The sequence below is a fragment of the Candidozyma pseudohaemuli genome (assembly GCF_003013735.1).
Source record: "Candidozyma pseudohaemuli strain B12108 chromosome Unknown scaffold00003, whole genome shotgun sequence".
Classification (NCBI taxonomy): Eukaryota; Fungi; Ascomycota; class Pichiomycetes; order Serinales; family Metschnikowiaceae; genus Candidozyma; species Candidozyma pseudohaemuli.
In genome coordinates this window covers 314,150-337,685 of record NW_020194437.1, presented here as the reverse complement: position 1 = coordinate 337,685, position 23,536 = coordinate 314,150, and the positions used below count along the sequence as shown (strand labels likewise).

Below are 23,536 nucleotides of genomic sequence, written 5' to 3'. Positions count from 1 at the left end.
ATTTCTGCCATTTTCGTCACATGAGATTTTCTTAAAAATATGTCATTTTTCATTGGATCCGTTTTTTCCTTTCCTGGTCCGCCACATGAAAAAACCCTGGGTCCGCTTCGGCCTCGATTTACCCAATGAGCCCCCATGTATTCAGCCTCACCTGTGCGGCTGCAGCCCCATCGACCCCAGAAACAGCAATTGCAGCCATTGGGTGGGGGGAAGTTGAAGAAATTTGGATTTCATTTGAATTTTGGTGATTTCGTGGTTTTGCCTTTTTCTTAAATCAAAAAAATCATCACTTTTAAAGGGACCCCCACGAAATTTCACAGCACTTTGGCAGGGCCGTTTCTTGGCTGGGGCGCTTATGTGCACACCCGGCTCTGTTCCGAGCCTGTTCCGATGCCGCTCCGATTCTCCGTTGAGCCCGCCGGGAGGCCCAAATAGGAAGGTAAAATTTAAATACTTCGCATATTCGACTTTCCCGACCTCACAAACCCCTTGTACCTCCCGCTTTCTTGCACTTTCCCGTTGAAATATTTTTGGTCCTGCATATAAGGCCGAGCCCACACCTAATACCTTCCACTTATCTATTTCATCAACTTTCATCCCCATACCACTCCTCTTTATGGCTCGATATCAAGGCCCCGACAGCTCCACCGTGTTGGAGCACGCCGCCGACGACACCTATACTGCACTTGACAACGATGCCGAACATATGGATGAAGATGCAGCCTGGCTTCGGGAACAGAGAGATACCAATAAGAACTTGCACTGGCTCAAGAGGCCTTCGGTGATTATGTTGGGTATTTGTATCTGGATGGCTTCAGCGTCTCACACAAGTGGAGAAGGTACGCGTCAAGCGTTGACTTTCAAGTTGGCGTGTAACACGATTTCAGAAGGTTCAGGCACCTGTGATTCCACAGAGACCCAGTTGCTTGTATCGAAGCTCCAGCAGTACTATGCTGTGTGTCTGGGAGTTATCACGATGTTTGCTTCAGGAAAAGTCGGCCCGCTTTCGGACCAGTACGGCCGTAAGGCGTTTATGTTGGCTGTAGTGATTGGCTTGTTCTTGGGTAAGTTGCTGAAACTTATAGTGATGCTGAGCTACAACGAATTGCAGTTCACGCTTATGGTGCTCACGGAGGTTTTGCAGAACATTGGTGGTGGTATCGTGTGCTACGTGACGTTGGCATCGTGCTACGTTTCTGACATTGCTGAAACCCACCAAAGAACGTACTTTTTGGGTATCAACATGGCAGCGCTTTTCCTTGGTTTCTCTATTGGACCGCTTATCGGTAACGCCTTGTTGAGATGGGGCACTGGAGGCGCCGATTCCAAGGAAGCCGCTAATACCATTGCTCCAGGCGAGTTCCTCCCATTAAAGTTCGAATTGTGCCTTTATGCAACCTTGATGGTGCTCTTGGCCTTTGTTTTGCCAGAATCTCGTTCGGAAAAGGCCCGCCAGAAGTCCAGATCGCTCTCTCGCTCGCTGCTGATTGCCCTGATTCCTCAGGAAAGCCTGATCACCGCTAAAGGCTCGATTTTGCTTAGACAGCTCAATTTCTTGCGTCCTGTCAGGCTCATTTTCTACCCCAAGGACTCTGTGCCCGTTTCTAGACACCGCTCTATTCGTGCCTACAGAACGGCCGTCGTTGTGCTTTTCTTCACTGAGTGTATCATGGTGTCGCTTGTCATTCCTCTTGGTGAGATTTTCATTCTTTACGGTATCTGGAGATTCAAGTGGGGCGCCACGGATATTGGCCACCTTCTTGCTGTGTCCAGTTCCTCCAGAGCATTCATGCTTATCGTGCTTTCGCCAATCATCCACCACAAGTTCTTTGAAGGGCTTCTCAAGCTCAAGGTTCACCACAAATACCTCGATGACGTGGACTTTGGCATGATCACGCTGGCGTTTGCCATAGAGATAATCGGCATGACGTTGCTTTCGATGGCCGGCTCGGGCGGCGTTTTCTTGATCTGCTTGGTCTTCACCTCTTTTGGCACTTTGGCTGGTCCAGCTCTCAATTCTGCCATTGTCAAGTTCTACCCTGAGCTGCGAATTGGAGAGGTTTTCGGCGCCATGGCGCTCATCAAGAACACTTTGGGAATTGTGGTTCCGCTTTCGATGTTGGCGCTTTACAAGTTTGCCTTGAAGAGCTGGCTGTTCCCACAGGTTGTGTTCTTGTTCATGGCCTCCTGTTTCTTCGTTTTCCTTCTTGCCGTTTCCTACGTCAAGTGGGTGCTTTACAAGGAGCACCAGTACTTGGCCTTGCTGGGAAGCTCGCTTACCCCATCGTCGTCCTCGTCGTCTCTTTCAGCGCTCAACGAAGGTTCAGACTCAGAAACACCAACCACGCCAAAACCAGACAGCACGGCCAGAAGGTCGCTGTCGCCCAACCATTCCCGCAACGCCAGTTTCTCCGTTTAAAAGTGTAAATACGAGGAAGAGCTGCTCAGACACTAGGACATGGTCCTGCTACGCATAGCATAATTTGACACCTACAATTCGAAACTTTAAATACCGTAGACATGCATTACGTGGCTTCAGCGCCTCTCAAATATGCTCCTTCTCATCATTGCCGTTACCTCTGGAGGGATAAACTGCAAGGCCCGTTCTCCTGAACGATAGAAGAGAGAGTCAGGGTTGTCCAAAATCATAAGCATTGACCTGACGTACTTTAAAGCTTTTTCCTCCGACTGGCCTTTAGCTATCTTATTTTCGGCGGTTATCAAGAGGCAGTCAAGTATGGCCTCTGCCATTTCCATGTTTGGATTCTTCTCCTCGGGTGGTTGAAGAGAATCTTGAACAGCCTGGCGTAACTCGGGGTATTTCTTGACGCTAATGGGCTGGAAGCCGTTGTAAGGCGTTTGGATGAAGAAGGAGTTGTAAGAGATTTTGGCGGGGGGTTTAATGTGGCGAGGCATAAAGAAGAAGTAGTTGAAGATGGTTGTGTTTTTGCAGCCATTCGCAGGCTTTTATAGGGAGGGATTCACGAGGTGGGTTTTCAGTGGAGGGATTGGATTTTAAGGAATTGACCAAAGAAGTTGATTATTAAGGTGACGTTTGCTTGTGATCAGAGTCAATTGGTTTGTTCGTTGCTTGTGGTCCATTGAGGTGTTGGAGCTTCTCCAGAAGGAAGGTTGAGTCTGTGATAGTGGTCAATTGGTGTGGAACTTTTTTTCAAAAGGATCAATGAAGTCAATATGATAGCTTTTCTGATGCCTGGAATGAAAGAAGCTTGTTGGAATGCTTGTCTTCAATGGCTCCTCTTCATGGGTTGTTGGTTTATGGTGCACCTTGTAGAACTAGTGTACTCAGAGAACCTGTTTCAATGGCAATTAGCTATAAATCTGAAAACTATCCTTCAATACTTCACCTCCTTCCACTTCCTTTTGTTGCACTTGCCCATATCAACAAGATTTGTGCGCTTGACGTGACATTCAGGGAAGCATCTTGATAAGGTTTGGGACATGAAGTCCAGTCTACCGTCTGAATGAAACACAACTTGCTGCAATGCAATTGGGCAGCAAAGCACGTAAATAACGATTTTCCAGAAATCTATCATTCACCAATTCGTTTGAAGCTTTTTGTGAACATGAAGCCACTCTTGAGTACGTCTAATCCACCGCTAACTAAGTAGTGAGAGTCATCTCGACTCACCAAAACCCAATTCAAAGAAAAGCCTTCTGACTCAAAGAGCCCCCTTTTCAAGATATTCACCCTCCTTTTACCCTCCTTCTATCCAAAAGCCTCCCTTTCCACCGCCTCACCATGCTTCACCACCCCCACTGGAATGGTTGCAAAATGCACCTGATTCTCAATACCACACACCATCTCCAATCCACCAAACAGCAATTAACCAATCAACGAAACCAAACCCCAAATCACAATACCCCTTTTCAAATCCACTTAAAAAAGTTCAGAATCCAAATCCCAAACCCTAAATTGTAACCACCCACCCTTATCTGCCATCGCACCCACCTACACACCCATCTAACGCGAAATCAACTACATGGACTCGGTGCCTTTGGAGCTCCAGAAACTCGTATTGTGGCGAATCGTGGGTGCTTTTTTCGCTGTTTCCTTCCTTTACCTTCTGATCATCGGTTTTTTCACATTTTCCGTCTTGCCCAGGTACAAAGTGCCCGAAAACAAGAGACCACCTTTACTGCCACGACCCAGCTTCTTATCTAGAGGAAGCTTCCAGGCCCTTTCCGCTTCAAATAGTCCGGAATCGCTGCCTCAGAAACGCAAAAACGGCTTCTATCAACAGCCAAACAACAGCAGCAGGTACCTACGCAGAGATAGCTTTGGTGCTGAGTTGTGATGCATATCCACGTGTACTTGCCTCTAGACGTGGCTAAAAGGCGACAGGGGTACTTGGTCGGGCACAGACTAGCGCTGGCGGTGGTGGTGGTGCAGTTTTTCCGGGAGATTCCGCCTCAATTGGGCGATTTGTCTGTGGTGGCTGTCATTGACCGTTCTACAGAGGGCTTGGACGGCGCCATAGGCTTGAAATACGAGAATGGCCGCTTAGTGGGCTCACAGGACGGGAACACGTACACTTTGGTGCTGTTTCTGCCGCCCAATCTTCGAAACTTGGAGTATTTCACTGTGGATGCCATTTTGCTTCAAAGCACAGGCTCCGAAAAGAGCCCCAGGGACTTTGCTGAGTTCGGCAAAACCACGCCGTCGGACGCGTTTGACGACGAGGTGCTAGAGAAGATCAATTGCTGCCAAAGCGATAGGGCTACTCTCAACAGACTCAACAAACGTTCCTGGAGACTACCAGCAAAACCTGCCAAGTGGCTACCGAGTCAGATTCTCCAGGGCCTCCATTTCCTCGTATCTTGCATTATCAGCATTCTAGTCTGTCTTCTAGACGGGCTCAATTACCCTATCTGGGGCACCTCGTTGGTGGAGGTATCGGCTTTCTTCAGACAACTCGACCTCCGTCTTCGCCAGGTTGCATACTTCCCGGCTCAGTTTCTCTTTTACAGAAACTCTGCCATTCTTACAGACCCCAGTTCGGACTGGCCTCACTTGTTGCAGCTCCCGCTGTATAACGAGAAGTACAATATCAACAACTCCAACTACATCAACCTTTACAACTCCATCTGGCTCATTGTCAATGACATTCTCATTGGTATCACCGTCTACAGACTTGCATCTCAGCGGGCAAACTTGGTGAACTTCCTCAACGTTAACATACTCAGCGAGATGGCCTTGAAGTACCTCCGTCTGTTGGTCTTATGGGTCGCTTCTGAACATCCATACGGATTTAAGCTCAATGACGAGCTCGGCAAGTTCATGGGTCTGATGTTTATTTGGACGTTGGATGTCTGGACCTTGGTGTTTGATCTGGTGCTAGAAATTGCTCTGAAAGAGCCATACTCAACGGTCCTCGCAGGCCTAATCAAATGCATCTGCTACATGGGTGTGCTGTTCCTGATAGCCGCTTTTACTGACTATATTGCTGTGGTGACCCTTCATATCCACTTCTTCACAATCGTGACCACCAAAGTGTACCATCGCCAGACAGAGGCGCTCAAGTCGCTATGGCAGTTATTCCGGGGAAAGAAGTACAATGTCTTGCGTCATCGTATCGACAACCTCGACGAGGAGCAGTTTCGTGTGGATCGTTTGCTTTTGGGAACACTTCTATTCACCATCTTGGTGTACTTGCTCCCAACGACGTTTGCCTTCTACTTGCTTTTCTACGCAGCTAAAGCCATCATCTTCACGGTTGCTAAATGGTGTGCTAAGCTTCTTGTGGTGTTAAACATGTATCCATTATTTGTGCTTCTCCTCAAGCTTAAGAACTCACGCCGTTTGCAAGGTGGAATTGTTTTTGAGTCTCTAGGAGGCTCCAAGTCCACCAATTGGCTCCTCATGAGCAACAAGGCGCTCACAAGAGACGAAATATTCGTCAACTTTTGGCACGTTCTCCGGAACGAGGGCAAGGTTGAACGTATATTTCTAAACTTCGCTCAGGGCCGTCCCATGCGTGTGAGGAACACAATCTCTATGAAGTTTCATTACCTTAGGCTTCCAGCGCGGTATGAAATGTTGCGGGATCTCTGGCAGACTCGCCGGCCAACCTAACTCAGGATGTCTATTAATTATGGTTGAGCCTAATCCGCTTTATCGCTCATGACCTGCTTGACTGGTTCCGTATCGTTAATATAGAGCTTGTGCTCCTGGATGTATCGAATCACAGAGTTGGGTAAGAGGTACTGGACCAGCATACCACGACGCACGAACAAACGGATCTTGGTGGACAGAATGTCGTTGTAAATAAGCTGTTTGATCACAAGGACGTTACGCCGGTGCTCATACATAATGTCGTGACTCAACAAGAAACTTCTGACATCGGAACCAGTACGCTCGACAATGAGACATCCGTACTTGCCCAAAATGTGGTGCAAATCCTGGTCAGCCCAAACGTCGGGCTCACCCATGGACTCAATAAGGTCTCCACCAGCCAAAAGCATGATCTTCACACCACGAGTCTCTCCCAGCTGCGTGCGAATGCCGCCTCTCTTGACGTTGATTTCTTCATTGAAGTGGTCCAACACAAGTGCCGTGCGGGTGTACTTTGGCTGCAAAGATTCCCAAGCATCCACCATAAGCCAGGAGGATGTTCTTTCACAGGCCAACTCGCACATACGCACACGGTGGTGCAGCGGTGCTAGACCCTGTTTCTTGTAATTGTCGGAAACAGGAGAGTAGTAACCTCCCACCACTTCGAAACGGGTCTGTTCGGTGATAGCATCAAGGGCCATTTCGAACATCCGCAAGTGCAAATACGTGATGGGTGAGAAGGAGCCGCACGCCACAATGACTAATGGGTACTTGGAGTCGTCCGAGAGAGTAGTTGCCAATCTGTGGCTGGGGAACTGGTACTTGTCGAGCGATTTCGCCTGCCTTTGAACGCCATGGGGCACTTCCTCAAGATCGGCAATCTGCAGCAGTCTCACCTTGATGGTAGGAGGAAGAATTCTTTCCTCGCTATATTGCCGTTGCTTCAATTGTGGCACCTCCTCGTCGCTCAGGGAGTTCATCAAGTCGGTATGCTTTCTGGGGATCTTTGAATGAATGTGCAGCAGAGGTCCCTTTTCAGGCTTCCCGCTAGCAGCCACCGAGGGGTGAGGAGTGGGTGCATCGACGTCTCCACCCAAATCAGCCAAAACCAAAGGTTGGATGGGCATGTTTTGTGGGATTTTGTCAGAATGAGCGGGAGGCTCAATGTTCCGATTGAGCGATGGAGGTGTGAAATTGGGGTCGTTGGTTGGATCCATCTTGTTAGTGTTGTAGTATACAAATAGAGGGCCCTGGGGTTAGGGCAAAAGACGTCAGCAATTGAGGTGGAGTATATAGAAAAAACTCGGATATGGAACACAATTAGTCACGTGAGCGGTCAAGGCGATAAGAACACAAAAAAAATAACGTCACAGACAGGATTCGAACCTGCGCAGGCAATGCCCAACACCTAAGCTGCAGGGTAGCAGGGTGTCGCCTTAACCACTCGGCCACTGTAACCAATGTTAGTAAATGGGCCTATAGACCGTATATGTTCTATAAATTGAAGAGATGTTCAAAATGGCAAATTTGGCCTTCCCAGAATGTTAATTGACTTCCAATAAATGCACATGCAAATTTTGAGCTCTTTAGCTGCAAAATTGGGCTCAGAATCTCAATTTTTGTCTCTGAACTTAGGTTTCACACAGCCCCAACGGGAGTATGGACACCACAACCCGGTAATTTTGCCTCATTTGAGATAAAATAAGCAATAGTACAGCGCAAATTTGTCAATTGACCGAGAATCGGGTTGGGATTATCGTTTTTCGGTCTATCCTTCTATTGGATCGGATGCATGCTGAGTTTACGAACCAACAAGGCATTGTTACTCCTCGAACGGAGGCATTAAATGCTTTCGTTTCTTCTTTGTGGCCAGTTAGCTTTTAGAATCCTTTGAAATGTTTTTATTTGCCTGTTTGAAGACGCTATTTTGTGAACTTTTGAGGTTCATGGACCCCATAGTACATGCAACTTCTACCAGATAACAAGTTTAACTTTGCCTTGTTTTGACGAAAAAGAATTTAGTGTTTCTCGGTCGTCAATTAATAGGACCCTTAGAATCTTCGTATATGCTTGGTTGAAGATGTTATTACGTGACTTTTAGAGGTCCAGATATTCGATCACACGAGTAATCTCTACCAGATAGTAAGTCCAAATTTGCATTGTTTTGACAGTATTTCGGTGTTTCTCGGTCCTCAATTGAAAGGAGACTTAGAATTTTCGTATATGCTTGGGTGAAGACGTTATTATGTGAATTTTAAATGTTCATGGATCCCATAGTACAAGCAACTTCTACCAGATAGCAAGTCTAAATTCGCCTTGTTTGACAAAGATTCACTTTTTCTTATTCATGCCATTGCAATCATACTAAAATAGCGCCAGGTCCTTCTTAGAAATCAAAAGAATGTTGTCTACTTCGCTTATTGATTCATCGAATACCAGAGCCCTCTTCATATAGAACGATTCAGACTCGCTTAATAAAGCACAATTGAAGGCTACTAGACCAGCAAAGTGATGCTTAATGCAGTTCCACCAAACTAAATCTACCTTGTCAAACATTTATCCATCAATAATCCCACTCCCATCAAAACGTCAACAAACCTAAAACAGCCACGGAGTTACAGAAACTCAACGTTTCTCCTCAACGTTTCTCCTCAACGTTTCTCCTGAAAACAAGCCCAAACAAGCCCCGTCTGAATATTAATTAAGGTTTCGGAAACGGTCAAATCCACCTGACAAGCTTATTTCTTCGGCTATTTTTCACACACCTTCCTAATTCATAGGCTCACCGGACCACAGGAACTCGTCAAATCGGGAACCAACCCCAGAAACCAAAAAACTCGAAATACACCAAAAATCTTCAAAAATAACTTATAATCGGCATTTCCAATTGACATTCCATAGACGGCTCTAACTACCCCATGCGGGGTCTTATCAGCGCCTCGGCATTAGACCCTCGGTCTACTCCACATGTCCGAAAGTCCGGTTATCAACGGTAGCTACACGCTTATTAAAACCAAAATCTATTAGTACCCGTACCAATACTATGTAAACTTTTAGAACACTGGGTTCGTGAAATGAATGTGGGGCTGTTGCCGAGGGTGTGATGCAGCCAGGCGGCTATAATACAGAGATTAATGCCTGGGGACAAAGTGACAAGCGGGAAAGCGTCGAATAGACTGTTCTGTTGGGCCGTAATTAAACCCGTAATTAAACCACTAGGCAAAAGAACACTCAGAGTCCTTCTTCACGCATCCAACGCACTTGTTCAACTTCACATTCATCACACACTTGACTTTTCTCTTACGGCAAGCAGCACACGAGCTTTTTCTGGCAGAAGCAGCCACCTCCAGGCGCTTCTTGATTTTAGAGGGAGCCTTGGGCGAAGAAAGCACCGAAACAGATCCCACGGCGCTGAGCAGGCTGCTTCTTTTGCTGTGCACAATGTCCTCCTTGGTGAAACCCTTGGAGAAGCAGCATTCGAGCTCTCTGGTGGCACACGAGGAACAAGGTCTGAATTTGACGAGTTTGCCGTTGGAAACAACCAACGAGAAGCTCTCGCCAAGTGGGATAGCGTCGCCGCTGAGAAGCTTGGATCTGGCGGTCTCGTCAAGACCAGTCATTTCCTCGGCCTCCTCTTCGTCAACGTTTCTGCTGAGAAGCACAACCTCGGCGTTACACTTGACCTTACGGGCTCTGCACGAGTCGCAACTAGGCCCGAGTCTCTGTCTTCTCTTCTTTTCGCTCAAATCAGAGCTGGCAAGCTGTGGGGAAGAAGATCCAGAAACTGGGGACGACGACTCGAGTCTGGGAGAACCACCTTGGGACAGTTCCAGCGCAGAACGGTAAGTGGCGACATTCTGGGAGTACTGGTAGCTCTGGAGACCCAGGAGGCTGCGGTGTGTGGTGAAGTTGTTGTGGGAAACAAGATTGTCTTCAGTGAGGCCGTTGACAGATGCAATAGGCGGAAGCGCCACTCTGGCAGCATCGTGGTATTGAACAGCAGGGGCGTAGTGGGAGCACAGATGAGTGACTGCCCTGTCACCATTTCTCATGATGGAGTAAGAAAGAAGGTCGTTGGACAACATGGAGGCTGTGAGAGCTGTGGAGCTTGTAGTGTTTGAAGATAAGACTTCTTTTGTTGAAGATAGGACTTCTTTTGATTACTTTAGATGACTAGTGTCTGACTGGCTCTGACGAGCTGATGCTGGGTTGTGAGTCTTAGACGTGGTGATATGCAAAGGAAAGGCCCGGATAAACTAGGGTTCCGGATAATTCCTGGTGGTTTTCTTTTCAAAGATAGGTAAACTTGACTTGGGTCCGGCCGAGTAAAGTGATTGAGGAAAAATAGGATAGTATGGGGGAGGATGGGTATATATACGGCAGGCATCACCGAAAGTCCGATTTACATGTGCCAAATGGATAACCCCCGGAAGTCGAGGCCGGAAGTGAGGCAGACATGATTACCTCGGACTTGAGCGCTTCGCCGACCCCGCCAACTGCACACAAGCCGTCTCTATCGTTGAGATCCGGGGTGGCTGCCGGCACGCGACATGGAGAAAACCGGGTGAGAAAAAATGTCCGATGCCCGCCATGGACCCACGCCGCCCGTCGAGGGCATATGCTCTGGAAGCCTCTCTTCCGTGCTATATGTAGGCCCAGCATCCGGTTTCTCCGGTCGTCCTACGGCATGCCATGCTTTTGAAAAAGATGTAAAGTAATTAGTGGGGCCTGGGGGGGCCGCCTAGCCTAGTTCCTCGTGTAAGGGGCGGGACCAAGGCGGGCTCGGGGTGGGTAAAACGTTCTTTGTGAGGACGGGGCTAGCTGCAGGCATCCATTGATCCGAGCGAACAGCCCGCCGTCTGGCTGTGTGCAGTGCTGAACGTCAGCAGCCTGCAGGACGCTGACTCAATGATTTCTTCGCGCCTCGGTATTGAGTCAAAACCCCTCGCGCCCTGGCGAAGTCCGACCGTCGCCTCCGGACCCGCCATCGGAGGCGCGGGCCCACGCACAGACTTTCGAGGGTCAGCCCCACCCTCGGAACTGCCCGATTAGCTACGATTAACAGCCCTCGGTTTTATCACTTTCCCTCACAGCACCAATTACGTCGTTCATTTAAAAAAGCAATGAGGTCCCGCACGTGACGCTTCCCCCATCAGAGTCAGCTCTCCGAAAGCTTGAACGGCATTGTGACACATTGCCTCGTTTTGCAAATCCTTCAGCTTTTTGAAAAAAAAAAAAAGAAAAAAAAACTACAAAACCCTCATTTGAGACACATTTTTCCCCACGCCGGTGTGGGTGCTCCGCTGCCCCGTACCAGCGTTGTTCTTGCCCATTGTCAAGCCCAGGGATCGGGGAGTGGCTCTTTTCGCAGCCACATGAAAACGGCACCTGTATGCAGGTCCATGTCCGGGCCACCTTCAAAGTCGGTGTTCCCCCTGCTCAATTCCAGCGAAATTTGGGAAAACCAAAGATAGCTGTCCTGGTACCGGGGTGCCAAATTTTCAAAGCTCTACCACCACTGAGGGCGGAGATATCGAGGGACCAAAGACGGCCGGCTCCGTCTTGTGTGCAGTACGATAAGGACCCGTACCGAGGAGCCCTTCACAGGCAACCTGAATAGGCTAATAAATGCCCTGGCGGTGTGATTTTCGCCTCATGACGCCTCGAGCTTTGAAGAGGCTAAACGGCTATTTTCACATTGGATTGAATGGAAGAAAAAGAAAAAAAAAAAAAAAATATGAATGGACATTCAAAGATGGAGAACTGAAGAATGGCACTTCTTCATAAAACACGCCAAAGCTTAATCCCCACAAGCTCGGACTCGAGCCCATGCCCTCGAGTTCCGGAAAATCACCACCGTCTTTTCCTCGTGCACAACCTCTCGACCTGTAGGGTATAACCTCGGAGGCTGTGTATGGAGCAGTGGTAATTTGCACCCACTCAGTGCAGTCAAGGTTTGATTGTTCCTTTGGTCCCAGGTCAATTAGCATTGTCGCTGCCCGGAACCGGGGCGCCGTTTAGTAGTGGATCCTCCTAATTTAATAATCGACAGTAAATTGACGGAGATTGCGTGGAAGTAGGGTGAAAGCAGGGTGGTGAGAATTCAAGTCAATGAGTCCTCGGTACGACCCTCTAATTATGACAATTCTCTGATTTCGTTTTTTTTTTTTTCTTCAATTGCCAATTTCCCAAAACGACAAAAGATCACGTTTCTAGATGTAATGCCTCGTACGAGGGTGGTATTGTTTGGTGAGGTACGGCCTCGGACTTGTCACCAGGTTGAGCATGGGGAGGATCTTGGCGAGGAGCAGGGGCCGTTTTTGGCTGATTATGGAGCTTTTTCGGTGGGGTCCACGGAACGGCCTTGGTTTGTCTTGGATCCGGTTTGCTCCGTGAAGGAGTTTTTGTTGGTGGGGATTCTATTAGGATAGAGGTTTTGGATGTAAGTTGACTTTGGGGTTTAGTGGTGGGGTTTTTGAGAGGTGGAAGGTGTGATGAAGTGGAAATTTCTTGATCTGGAAGGGGGGTTTTGTTTCTAGATTCGGGGGTTTCGGGTGGCTTAATGGTGTAGTTGCAATGGAGGTCTGATAAAGAGGGGACGAGGAGATGGAAAATATAGGTGCTCTGTGATACAACTCTCTGTGTAATGATTCATGAGTCTCGGTACCTCGTTTTGTTGTGTAATTGGCTCAAAAGTTGATGCTATCGACTTCGATGGTAATGGTATGTTAAAGAGGATGTCTAATGAGATTAGTCCAGCGCAATTGATGGGCTGTTCAAATGTAACGAAGTATTGGGGAGTATCTTTCTATCGATGACAGTGTACTTGTCTTCAATTATCTGTCAGGGTGGCTAAATTTTAGATATTTCGTTAGTTACTCTCGCTTATCTCGTTGTCAACTGGAGCCATAGAAACCTCAACTCTAAACTTTATCTCAACAATAGCACTTTTTTTATAGAATTAACTGTGGAAACTCAAGAGAAATTTGATTGGCTTTTTTTATATGTTGGGCTGAATAAGCATTGTGACTAAGCAGTGGACAAGCTACATCGGGAAGACCACCTTCTTGAAAATCTCCAAACCTAAACGCCGGCCCATCCTACGGAAGTGGATGGATAAGTTTCAGGCATCATAGTTAATTGCCTTTCTCTAGCTTAAGAGAGCTGCTTTGTCCATAGAAGTTGTCAAGATCATGAACGATACTCAATAATCGTTGTACTAAATCTGCAGAACAAGGGAAAAAGAAAGCGATTGAGGCAAACGCCAGTTCTGAAATAAAATCTTCATGAAACAGCGCTTAAAATACTCCAATAAAATATATACCAATGGCAAAAATAAACCCACGCCGGGACTCGAACCCGGAATCTTTTGATTAGAAGTCAAATGCGCTAACCATTACGCCACGCAGGCGGGCTATTTGCACAAAAAAATTGCTGTATATATATATGCTATCAACTTTTGGGACTTTTGAGAGACAAAAAATAATATTAAGCTCTCCATATAAACTTCCATACGTTAATATGCATCTCTGTTACTCTCACAGTCTAGAAATGGCTGTGCGCAGAGTTATAAGCGGTTGAAGTTTGGACTAATGTCAACAGCGTCAACGAAGTAAAATAGCATATTATGAGCTCGTAAATAGTGCCTGCGTTTTGTTAAGCACTAATTTCTTCTAAATTCTTGAAGCAAGCGAAAGAGTAATGGGATTTGTCGTCATCTTAATGAAGAAATTGCAACTTTTTGAAGAAGAACCTACACTTTTGGCTGAACATCAACGAAAATTCCACTTGTATTGCCGAAGATCTTTTGATAAAAATTTTGCCTTTAATTGTGTTTCACCACATGCTTCCCAACCAGTGCCTCCTTGACAAAGTTCTGATAATCAACCATGAGGTTGCAGCATCACCGTAGAGATTTGCAGTGCTCCATCTCTACCAACATACCTGTGGCCCTCTAATAACAAATGGTGACTTCTCGTAGGATCTCCTCAAATCTAGATGGCTTCGATCGATTTCAAACAGCATGCACCTCAAAAGAGTTCAAAACAACTCATTAAATTGAACCAAATTACGATACTCCTGTACCTCCAAACTGCCCATTACTAACATACAAATTGACAAAGCAGGCATATATTGAACCTGCGCCCATTGTTCCAGCTTCACTGTGATGAGTTGAGCATAGTAAACTGACTGCCATTCTTGGTGAGTTTCTGAACTATTCTAAAATATCATCATCTCAAATTAGCAAGAACCTAAAGGAAGAAACAAAAGGAAAAAAGGAAAAAACCTCTTAAGGTCCAATTCCGTATAACTGCCGCTCGTCTCGATAATGTGCCATTGTTCCTGCCGTCCTCAAAGTAGCAGCCATTCAGTCCACCACCTCAGCCGTTCCACCCACCATCAAAAAGCAAAACACCCAAGATTTTTAAAGCAATTTCTGACAGATCAAGTTCTCCATTTACTCTGTTTCCTTTTTTTTTTTTTTTCTTTTGCCTCCTCCCTTAACTTCACCTCCACCACCCACGACATGTCTCACGACAAAATGAGCATCAAACATCAGACCACACCCACATCCCCATACCACCTGAACACCCCAATTTCCAACCACCCTTTAAAACCGTCAAATCCATTCCCTTAAACCTTCAAATCCATTCCTCAAATCCCCAATCCCTCCCTCCTCCCTCCGTCCCGGACCTCCTTCCGCTTTCGGCAAAAGGTAAACACCCATCAGATATATCACCAAATCTGACCCGAAAGAACCACCATGCTCAACACTCCCATCAAGAAAATACGCAACTTGCGGCTTCTGCTGCCCCGCCTGCCGCTGCTGCCCGTGCGGTACCCATCCATGAGCGACTTGCCGGCGCCTCAGGACCGTATGTTTGAAAATATGGTCGACAAGGGTTACTCCCAGACTTTCAGCAACTCCGTGCTTCAGGAGCTCGATCTCCGTGCCCAGGAGATATCGGGCCAGATCGAGCCGCTGCCGGAACGCCGGGAACGCAGAAAACGGTACCTGGGAGCCCACAAGCCGTTGTTCCAGAAGATGGAGTCCATTTCGTCACACTACGCTGCTTCACGGAACAGACAGCTGCCACGCCACGATGGCAGTGCTACGAAGAAGAGAAGGACGCTTAACGGGCCGGAGGAGGTTTTCGGCAAGGAAAACGAGCTGCCGCTTAGGAGAAAGAATGAAATAGAACAGAAGATCGAAAAAGTGCTGCTTGGACAAGGACCCACCTTGGCGCCTCCAGCGCCTGTTCAGCAGATGTGGACCAACAAAGGCAACGGTTTTGGAAATGATGGCAAAGACTCTACAACCGCAATGGGGGCGTTTTCAGGCCACTTCAAATCGCCTACACACTCGCCTACACATTCAACAATGCATTCGCCTGAAAAAGAGCACTCTCCCTCCCGCTTCACCCGAATCTCGCCCTCCAAGGGCCACATGAACTTGAACTCCTTGCTAGGAGACGACATGGACACTGAGGAGCCCAGGGAGGAGCGGGTTTTCGCCAAACCCATGCCCAAACAAAGACAATCGTCGCTCCAGTTGGCTGGAGTGGCGCCTGGGCTTCACAAGAAACCTTCGCTGGCCAGCTTGCGTCTGCAAACGCCGCAAAACACACCCTCTTTTAAAACACCCACGCTTCAGAACAAACCATCCATACCCTCGCTTCAGAAGAAGCCGTCTATACCCACGCTTCAGAAGAAACTGTCGATACCCACGCTCCAGAAGAAGCTGTCTATACCCAGCCTCCAGCAGAAACCGCTGACCCACCTGTTGCAGAAACTGCCTACTTCTCGTTCTCTCAGACAACCCGAGAAGTACCAGGCGCTTCAGAAGAAACCCTCCGCTTCAAACCTCCAGAAGCCCACGAACCTCCAGAAGAAGCCGTCTTCGGCCAGTCTCAAGCCCTCGGGATCCAGAAACTTCACCATTCCGCAGCCTTTCTCCCTCTACGATCGGCCCACGGTGCTGTCTTCCCAAAAGACGCTTTCGAAAGAGAACGGCCGCTCTCCCAGCGGCATGTCCCTCAGTAGCATGAACTCAGACGTGAGCCAGCGGTCGCTTAGCAAGTTCCAGAAGTTCAAGAGCCGTTTTGCCTAGGACCCCACCGCTGCTGGCCAGCATGAATCTAGAAAAGCATAGTAATGAAAAGCATAGTTCATTTTGTTGAAGAGTCGTATCAATTGATCGGCTACCTCTATTCATTTTCGCTGAAAGAATCAGCGGTAATTCATACCATCTTCTGTATGGATGGACTCAGTATGTGGATCATGGGTTTGGCTCAATTTTTCAAATGTCGTCTTTGTGTCTCTTCCGACTTGTACCAGGGAGGAATTCATACCCACGATAAAGCAACTCTTGCCGATTACGAGACTATGAAGTCATGAATCTACAACCACATGGCGGCTTTGAATGTGGATACCTTGTTGGACAAGCTTCCTCTCAATCGCCGTACGAACTCATCACCAACAGCACCTGACGACTCAATTCCAAGCAGCCTTCAGTATGGCATAATCCAAAAAAGAAAAGACCCTTTCCCCTCGTTTTTGTCACTATGTTTCCATTCTTGTGCTTCTGCTGAGACACAGATTAGCCGAGTCGCAGGACGACGAAGCCTTGCGTGACGCAAAGACGCTTCCATATCAGCCGAGCGGGCAAAATCAGACGCTTACCAACGATAAGACGCTGTTCTTTGACTCTGTCGTCAATTGACTGTGCCGTGGATTGACTCTGTTGAGGAACGCAAGAATGTGATGATACCACAGAGATAAGGCATCGTTTCCCTAGATAACGAAGTACAGGTCGAGAAGACAACACCTCTATTTACCCAAATTGCCCCACAGTACACCCAAAAATACCAATTACATCTTCTTCCTCCCAATTGTCCTTCTCATCACTCCAACAACCATTGCTCCTTTTCACCAAAATCCATCCTCTTGGGGATCTTGCGTCTATCGGGGCCCACGTATGCGGCGCCGACGAGGCTTACCACTGGAGCCTTATCTGGAGCCGTACGAGAGCAAATTCTATCGCTGATTGCACGGTGCTTCGGTTGGGAATGAGGAGAATGATGTCATTCTATCGAGGCTGACGCACTAAGCTGTCAAGCGTAAACCTTATCTTGGCAACGGCTGAGATCCGCAAGCGAGCGATCCACACTGAAATTGGACTAAAGTGTCACCACGAGAATTCGTCGATTTCGGCATTTCTCCAATTTCTTACTCACAACACTATTTCTCAAGGTGTTTCCAAAATCCCTATACCGCCCGCCCGCTCCCCCTCAATGCACAGAACCTTCTTGGCCGTTGTATCGAAGCTCGGGGGCTTGGTCAAGGCCCGCTCGGCTGCAAAGAAAGAATGGCTAGTGCCGTACGATCAAAGGGAGCCCCTAATCGAAAAACGGGTACTTAAACAGGCGAAAAATCCACCTTTTTCGAATTCTCCATCATCTCTCATGCTTTCTTACTTGACCATCTTCACCATCGCTACATCGCTTGTTTCTGGCTTGGCTATCCCACACCAGGGCGGCCACGACGAAATCGCCAAAAGGGACACTGCTCCTTTGAAGCTTGACTTTGACGTCGTCAAGGACACCAAGGCCTTGCACCACCCCAAACGTTATGTCAAACATGCCAACGCCAAGTTCGGAAAGAGAGCCTCTCCTGTTCCCATCACCGAGGAACAAGAGATCATGTACAACTTGGACATCTACTTGGGCTCGCAGAAGGAGAAGGTGACTGTTCTTCTTGACACCGGCTCGTCCGATCTCTGGGTTTACGGTCCTGATGTTCAGAACGCTCAAGGTGGGAAATTCGACCCTAAGCAGTCTTCCAAGGGCTCCTCGACTGGAGAAGATTTCAGTATCAGCTACCAGGACGGCTCCACTGCTCTGGGTGCCTTCTACAAGGACGCCTTCACTTTTGGTACCGGCCAGGCCCAGTTGCTGGACTTCCAGTTTGCTGTGGCAGACAAGGCACAGACCAAGACGCCAGGTATTTTGGGAATCGCCGACAGAAACCAGGAGAGTGCCCAGTCGCAGTACGACAACTTGCCCTGGGCGTTGCAGAAGGCCGGTGTGACCTGCAAAGCGTCTTATTCGTTGTTCTTGGGTTCTCAGGAAGAGGCCAAGGGAACGGTGATTTTTGGCGGTATCGACACCGAAAAGTACGAAGGCAAGTTGCAGAAGTACGACCTCGAGCCCGACAACTACTTGGGCTTGACCGCCGAGTCCGCCACTGTGAACGGAAACACCATCCAGTTGGGCGAGTACTACAATGTGGATTCCGGTACTTCCTGGAACATGTGGCCCTCCAACCTTCTCGAGGCCGTGGCCGATGCCCTTGGATACTCTGAAGTCCAGGACGACCTCTACATCATCGACTGCAACCAGCCTACCGACAAGAACCTCACCTTCAGCTTTGGCCAGAACGAAATCTCCATTCCGTACAACGACCTTGTTATCAGTGTTGGCACCCAGGACAGCCCACAGTGTGCTCTTGGTGCTCAGCAGGCCAAGTCTGAGGGTCCTTTTGTGCTTGGTGATGTGTTTATGAGAAGTGCCTACGTCTACTATGACCTTTCCGGACGTACCATTTCCATTGCACAGGCCAAGTACACCAGCGACAGCAACGTCGTGTCGGCCTGAATTTGAAAAGTGCTTTTTTTGATTAAGCGTCTTGATGGCGCTGTTTTTACTTCTCTCGCTTCCACTTAGTTCGATTAATCCATTACCCTTTATTCAAGAAATTGCAGTAGTGTTCGGTATGAAGTTCAGTGGAGCTGTGGTGGAGTGGCTCTGGGTTATTTGAAGTGGGCTTCTCATCAGTTTCTGGCCCATAAGACCAGATGGACTAATACATGGTTTAGTTGTAGAGGGCTAGATGGGGCCTATTTGGCTTCTGTGTTGAAGATGGAACAATCTCCTTTTTTTTCCATTCTTTTTTTTTTTTTGGCTAGGATCAAATTTTGTACAAATCTTTAAGCTGCATTTCAGTACTTGATGCTTCTGTCGCTTGGATAATCGTTTTTGAAGAATTACACAACACTGGCCATGCCACGACTCATGACTTTTCAGATACTAGAGTCAGAACGCATTCAATTCAAATTTGCAGTCTCTGAAATTGACGAGTGTCTCATGATTGGTATCCCACACCATGCTGCTTCTAGATGCTTGTTGATGTGTCAGAACAAAAGTGACCCTTTTGGCACCTCAAAACACACCACATTGATTTTTCATAAATTAGTAATATTAGAGAATTAACGAATTCAAATAAAGAGAAGCTTTCAATCCTGGCTTAGTGCCTGTTCTGTAGTACCCTGGTCTAGGCAGCATATGATACCTTTCGACCGCCCCAACCTCAACAAAGCAAAAATACATCTTTTTTGGCAAGCTCTACAAATTTTTCATCAATAAATAAAAAAACAATAAATATCACTCCAGTAACCCCTGGTACTTGGTCCACCTGGGTGGACTCGGGCACCTTCACACCCGTGCACCACGGCCTCGCTATCTACCATTATCACCAATCTCCAACACCGACTACACCTCAGCAGCAATTGATGGCAGTGGAAGACCTCGGCGACAAAGTGCGCATTGTGCACCCCAAAAACCCAGACACCAATGTCACCATCCTCAAATTTGGTGCCACGGTGATCTCGTGGAAGGAGAAAGGACAGGAGCAACTCTGGCTTTCTGAAGGAGCCAAGTTGGATGGACTGAAGGCTGTGAGAGGCGGAATTCCGCTTGTTTTTCCCGTTTTCGGCAAGGGCACCAACGAATCCGTGGTGAAGTTGCCTCAGCACGGTTTTGCTAGAAACTCCACCTGGGAGTTTTTGGGCCAGACCACCGAGGAACCCGTGGCGGTTCAATTCGGTCTTGGAAAAGAAAACGTCGATAAGGACACGTTTAGTCTTTGGGACGAGGGCAAAAACGACTTTACGTTGATTTTGACCGTCACGTTGGCCGAAGATTCCTTGACCACGGGCATTGAGGTGGAAAACACCGGCACTAACACCTTTGACTTCAATTGGTTGTTCCACACCTACTACAAGGTGGACGACGTCACGGACACGTTGGCCACGAACTTGATGGACCTGCGCTGCTTTGACCAGCTTTTGGGCGAGCATTATGTCGAAAAGCTGCCCATGCTCAGTTTCCAGGAGGAGTTTGACAGAATCTACAAGGACGTAGACATGCACAAGGTGATCCAGTTGGTGGACCGTGGCAACGTGTTGTTGACGTTGGAGAGACACAATTTGCCCGACGCGGTTGTGTGGAACCCGTGGATCAAGAAGTCCGAGGGTATGGCGGACTTTTTGCCCAAGGACGGGTACTTGAAGATGTTGTGTGTGGAGCCGGGCCACGTTGGTCTGGCGGTGAAGTTGGCCAAGGGCGAGAAGTGGTCTGCTGCTCAGAAGATGATTCCGCTGGGCGAGATCAAGGTCCAGACCAACATCTACGAGGCCTAGTGTTTAGGGCAAGACATTTGGATTTGGTAAGTCCGGGGTAGCCTGGACCGCGTAGACAGAAAGTTATTTTGATTGATGAGGATCTGGATTGTGATTTGCGTTCATTGATAAAGATCTGGATTGCATTGTCTGATTGATAAGATCACCTAGACTGGTTTTCATCTGTAGTGAAATGGGACAATTCCTTCACACACTTAAGTTCTAATTTTACAGTGTCCCTTTTAAATTCAAATAGCCTACCCCGATTGCACCTTGATTATCAGCCCACCTTCGTCCTACTGTGCCACAGATCAAGATATCCGTTTTGGGTGTCTCAGATAAGCAGTTTTGCATCGGTTTCTTCTCTACCGCCAAGCCAATGACATCACAATATTTCATCGGCATTGTCCAACAATCACATTTCACAAAGTTGCTTAAAGTCAGGAAATGTGTCTTGGTCACTCCACTCTTCCTTGATGTCCGTCACAGAAGTGAGACATTGTTTGCAGCCAAAAAAGCAACGACCAAATGGGCACACACCTGGGGATTAAGGACCATCTCGGCATTTCTCGAATATTGCTTTTTAAACTAAACCTCCTTCAAAAGCTTCCACAAGCTCCTCCAAAAAAAAAGCCACAAAAGCTAAGCTTTTTTCCAAACCGGACTCCGTGGTCCAGCAACCTTGCGCCATCTATGAAAATTGCTTCCTGCACATAAAACCCGTTTCCCCTTAGTTTCCTCTAATTTACCCGTCCATAAGCAAGCCACCCGTAAATCTAGCTTCCAAAATAGTCTACATTCTGTCGGCCTCGGCCCGTCGGGGGCTGGTGAAACGGGAAAAAAAGCAATTTTTGCGAGTCACGTGACGACGCATCACGCGATCGGCGCACAAATACCATCCTTCTCCTATTCACAAACCTCCATCACCAACTTACTCCTTCTTCAAAACAACCCCTTCACCCCTTCATACCCTAACGGCTTTAATACTGCTCCTTCGATGTCTGCAGTACTCCGCTCGCGGCCGCTCAGGAAGGCGGTGCGTCTTTTCCAATACCACTTTTTGCTGGAACAGCAGCAAGGCAACACTCTAGGTGACCTAGAATTCTCCACCGACATCAAGCTTTCGATTCAGAGGTTTCGCCTGAGACACTGGTCGTGGTTTGAGATCGTCAACTACACCTTTGTGGCCCTGGTGTTTTTGTTTGTTTACATCATTTTCCCAGCCTCGCTTTGGCTCAAAACACCAATCTTGTTACTCCTTGTGGCTGCCGTGCTGGTGCCTGTGACCCAGCAGTTCTTCGTTCACGCGTTGCCCATCTTTGCCTGGTTGGCGTTGTTCTTTAGCGCGTCCAAGATTCCTCACTCGTGGAAGCCGGCCATTTCTGTCAAGTTTCTCCCAGCTATGGAGACCATTCTCTACGGCGACAACTTGTCGAACGTGTTGGCCGAGATCAACCACCCCATTTTGGATATCTTGGCGTGGTTGCCGTACGGCATCATTCACTTTGCGTCGCCGTTCTTTGTGGCGTTGTTTGTGTTCCTCTTTGCGCCACCAACGTCCTTGCAGTCGTTTGGTTTCGCCTTTGGCTACATGAACGTGGCCGGTGTGCTCTTCCAGCTCGCTTTCCCAGCTGCTCCTCCATGGTACAAGAACTTGCACGGCTTGGAGCCTGCCAACTACGCCATGGACGGCTCACCTGGTGGCTTGGGCAGAATCGACCAGTTGTTCCACGTGGACATGTACACGACAACTTTTGAAAACTCTCCATTGGTGTTCGGTGCTGTGCCCTCGTTGCACTCTGGTTCTGCCGTGATGGACGTGTTGTTCCTCCTGTGGCTTTTCCCAAAGTACAAGTATGTCTGGTGGGGATACGCGCTGGTTTTGTGGTGGTCTACCATGTACTTGACTCATCACTACTTCATTGATCTTATCATGGGTGCCGTCATGTCTGTCATGATGTTCGCCTACGTCAAGTACACCACCTTGCCAGCCATCGACTACAACAAGTTCTGCAGATGGTCGTACACGTCTATCGAGTACTACGACATCAAGAAGAACGACCCACTTGGCGCTTACGCTGCTGTGCCTACTGAGGACCAAGAGAGCGGCCTTGGTCAAGAGCTGCCATTTGGCTACTTGAATCCATCGTACCTCGGCAATACTGAGTTTGAAATGTCCACGCTTCCACGCTCCAGAGAGGCTTCTAATAGCCTGTCTAGATCTCACCTTGCGTTGGACCAGACTGCTGAGGACGCTGATACTGACAAGAGTACAAACCTGTCTATTTTCGATGACGAGCGTTTCGACGCTGGCACACACATTAGTCAGGCCACATCCAACACTTCACTCAACGACATAACTTCTCCTTCCGTGCCTTCTGCTTCGAAGAAGCTGGTGCGTTAGGCATCTGCATTGCTTTTTTGCATCGCTGTTGCTCATTGCATTTAATCCGAACGACTCTGCGAGGTCTGGCAGGTCGTTCGTTGCTAATAGGACCTCCATGAATGCATCATCATTAGAATCCACCGCAAGCCGTAGCAACGCTGCTGTTAATGAATATCCTGTTAGATCTGAGTTGTAGAGGCAAGTGCCCACCATACCCTTCCGTGATACCGAATGTCATCAGTGCTAGACCACGACCCCATAACTTAAGAGAAGTAAAACAGAGCAATATGAATTGCATGCTCTATCGACTTACTTTAAAAAAGCATTTAAAACCCACTAAAAAAGCACTTTGATCCGTCACCCTACAATCATCCAATTATGTTCCGTGTTCCCATATATACATGCTGCCTGGCGAAGCCTAGGCATTAACACTCTAGTGCGTTGCTGGATTCCAGCTCGTCTTTTTGACATGACACCTTCACCGTCAAACCATCCTCCTCTTATGCATTGCTCGTAGCTTATGGCTTCTTTGAGCATCGTCTGCTTCCATCAAAACCCTTCATCGTTTCACCTTATTGGCTTGATGTTTGCAGCGATGCACTTCTTCAGTCTCCTC

General features: G+C 47.9%; 8 protein-coding genes and 2 non-coding genes across 10 annotated transcripts; 5 read left to right on the top strand and 5 right to left on the bottom strand.

The window, feature by feature from the left end:
* Positions 1 to 616: 616 nt before the first annotated feature.
* On the top strand, positions 617 to 2,419 carry C7M61_001920 (uncharacterized protein; the record flags this gene model as incomplete). Its single annotated transcript, XM_024857312.1, has 1 exon — positions 617 to 2,419. One exon carries the CDS (start codon positions 617 to 619, stop codon positions 2,417 to 2,419), a length of 1,803 nt encoding a protein of 600 aa, XP_024714448.1.
* A 116-nt stretch (positions 2,420 to 2,535) lies between these two features.
* C7M61_001919 (uncharacterized protein) lies at positions 2,536 to 2,916 on the bottom strand (the record flags this gene model as incomplete). The annotated part of the gene is made up of 1 exon (XM_024857311.1): positions 2,536 to 2,916. One exon carries the CDS (start codon positions 2,914 to 2,916, stop codon positions 2,536 to 2,538), a length of 381 nt encoding a protein of 126 aa, XP_024714447.1.
* Positions 2,917 to 4,004: 1,088 nt separating this feature from the next.
* On the top strand, positions 4,005 to 6,097 carry GPI1 (phosphatidylinositol N-acetylglucosaminyltransferase; the record flags this gene model as incomplete). Its single annotated transcript, XM_024857310.1, has 2 exons — positions 4,005 to 4,305; positions 4,347 to 6,097. The coding sequence occupies 2 exons, from the start codon at positions 4,005 to 4,007 to the stop codon at positions 6,095 to 6,097; spliced, it is 2,052 nt and encodes a 683-aa protein (XP_024714446.1).
* Positions 6,098 to 6,126: 29 nt separating this feature from the next.
* On the bottom strand, positions 6,127 to 7,293 carry C7M61_001917 (nicotinamide-nucleotide adenylyltransferase; the record flags this gene model as incomplete). The annotated part of the gene is made up of 1 exon (XM_024857309.1): positions 6,127 to 7,293. The coding sequence occupies one exon, from the start codon at positions 7,291 to 7,293 to the stop codon at positions 6,127 to 6,129; it is 1,167 nt and encodes a 388-aa protein (XP_024714445.1).
* Positions 7,294 to 7,441: 148 nt separating this feature from the next.
* C7M61_001916 lies at positions 7,442 to 7,534 on the bottom strand. Its single transcript has one exon. It is a non-coding gene; the product is annotated as a tRNA-Ser (tRNA).
* Positions 7,535 to 9,291: 1,757 nt separating this feature from the next.
* On the bottom strand, positions 9,292 to 10,161 carry SUT1 (Sut1p; the record flags this gene model as incomplete). Its single annotated transcript, XM_024857308.1, has 1 exon — positions 9,292 to 10,161. One exon carries the CDS (start codon positions 10,159 to 10,161, stop codon positions 9,292 to 9,294), a length of 870 nt encoding a protein of 289 aa, XP_024714444.1.
* A 3,253-nt stretch (positions 10,162 to 13,414) lies between these two features.
* On the bottom strand, positions 13,415 to 13,487 carry C7M61_001914. Its single transcript has one exon. It is a non-coding gene; the product is annotated as a tRNA-Arg (tRNA).
* Positions 13,488 to 14,840: 1,353 nt separating this feature from the next.
* On the top strand, positions 14,841 to 16,187 carry C7M61_001913 (uncharacterized protein; the record flags this gene model as incomplete). The annotated part of the gene is made up of 1 exon (XM_024857307.1): positions 14,841 to 16,187. One exon carries the CDS (start codon positions 14,841 to 14,843, stop codon positions 16,185 to 16,187), a length of 1,347 nt encoding a protein of 448 aa, XP_024714443.1.
* A 1,354-nt stretch (positions 16,188 to 17,541) lies between these two features.
* C7M61_001912 (glucose-6-phosphate 1-epimerase) lies at positions 17,542 to 20,555 on the top strand (the record flags this gene model as incomplete). The annotated part of the gene is made up of 2 exons (XM_024857306.1): positions 17,542 to 18,717; positions 19,638 to 20,555. The coding sequence occupies 2 exons, from the start codon at positions 17,542 to 17,544 to the stop codon at positions 20,553 to 20,555; spliced, it is 2,094 nt and encodes a 697-aa protein (XP_024714442.1).
* A 976-nt stretch (positions 20,556 to 21,531) lies between these two features.
* AUR1 (inositol phosphorylceramide synthase) lies at positions 21,532 to 22,938 on the top strand (the record flags this gene model as incomplete). The annotated part of the gene is made up of 1 exon (XM_024857305.1): positions 21,532 to 22,938. The coding sequence occupies one exon, from the start codon at positions 21,532 to 21,534 to the stop codon at positions 22,936 to 22,938; it is 1,407 nt and encodes a 468-aa protein (XP_024714441.1).
* Between the last annotated feature and the right edge of the window lie 598 nt (positions 22,939 to 23,536).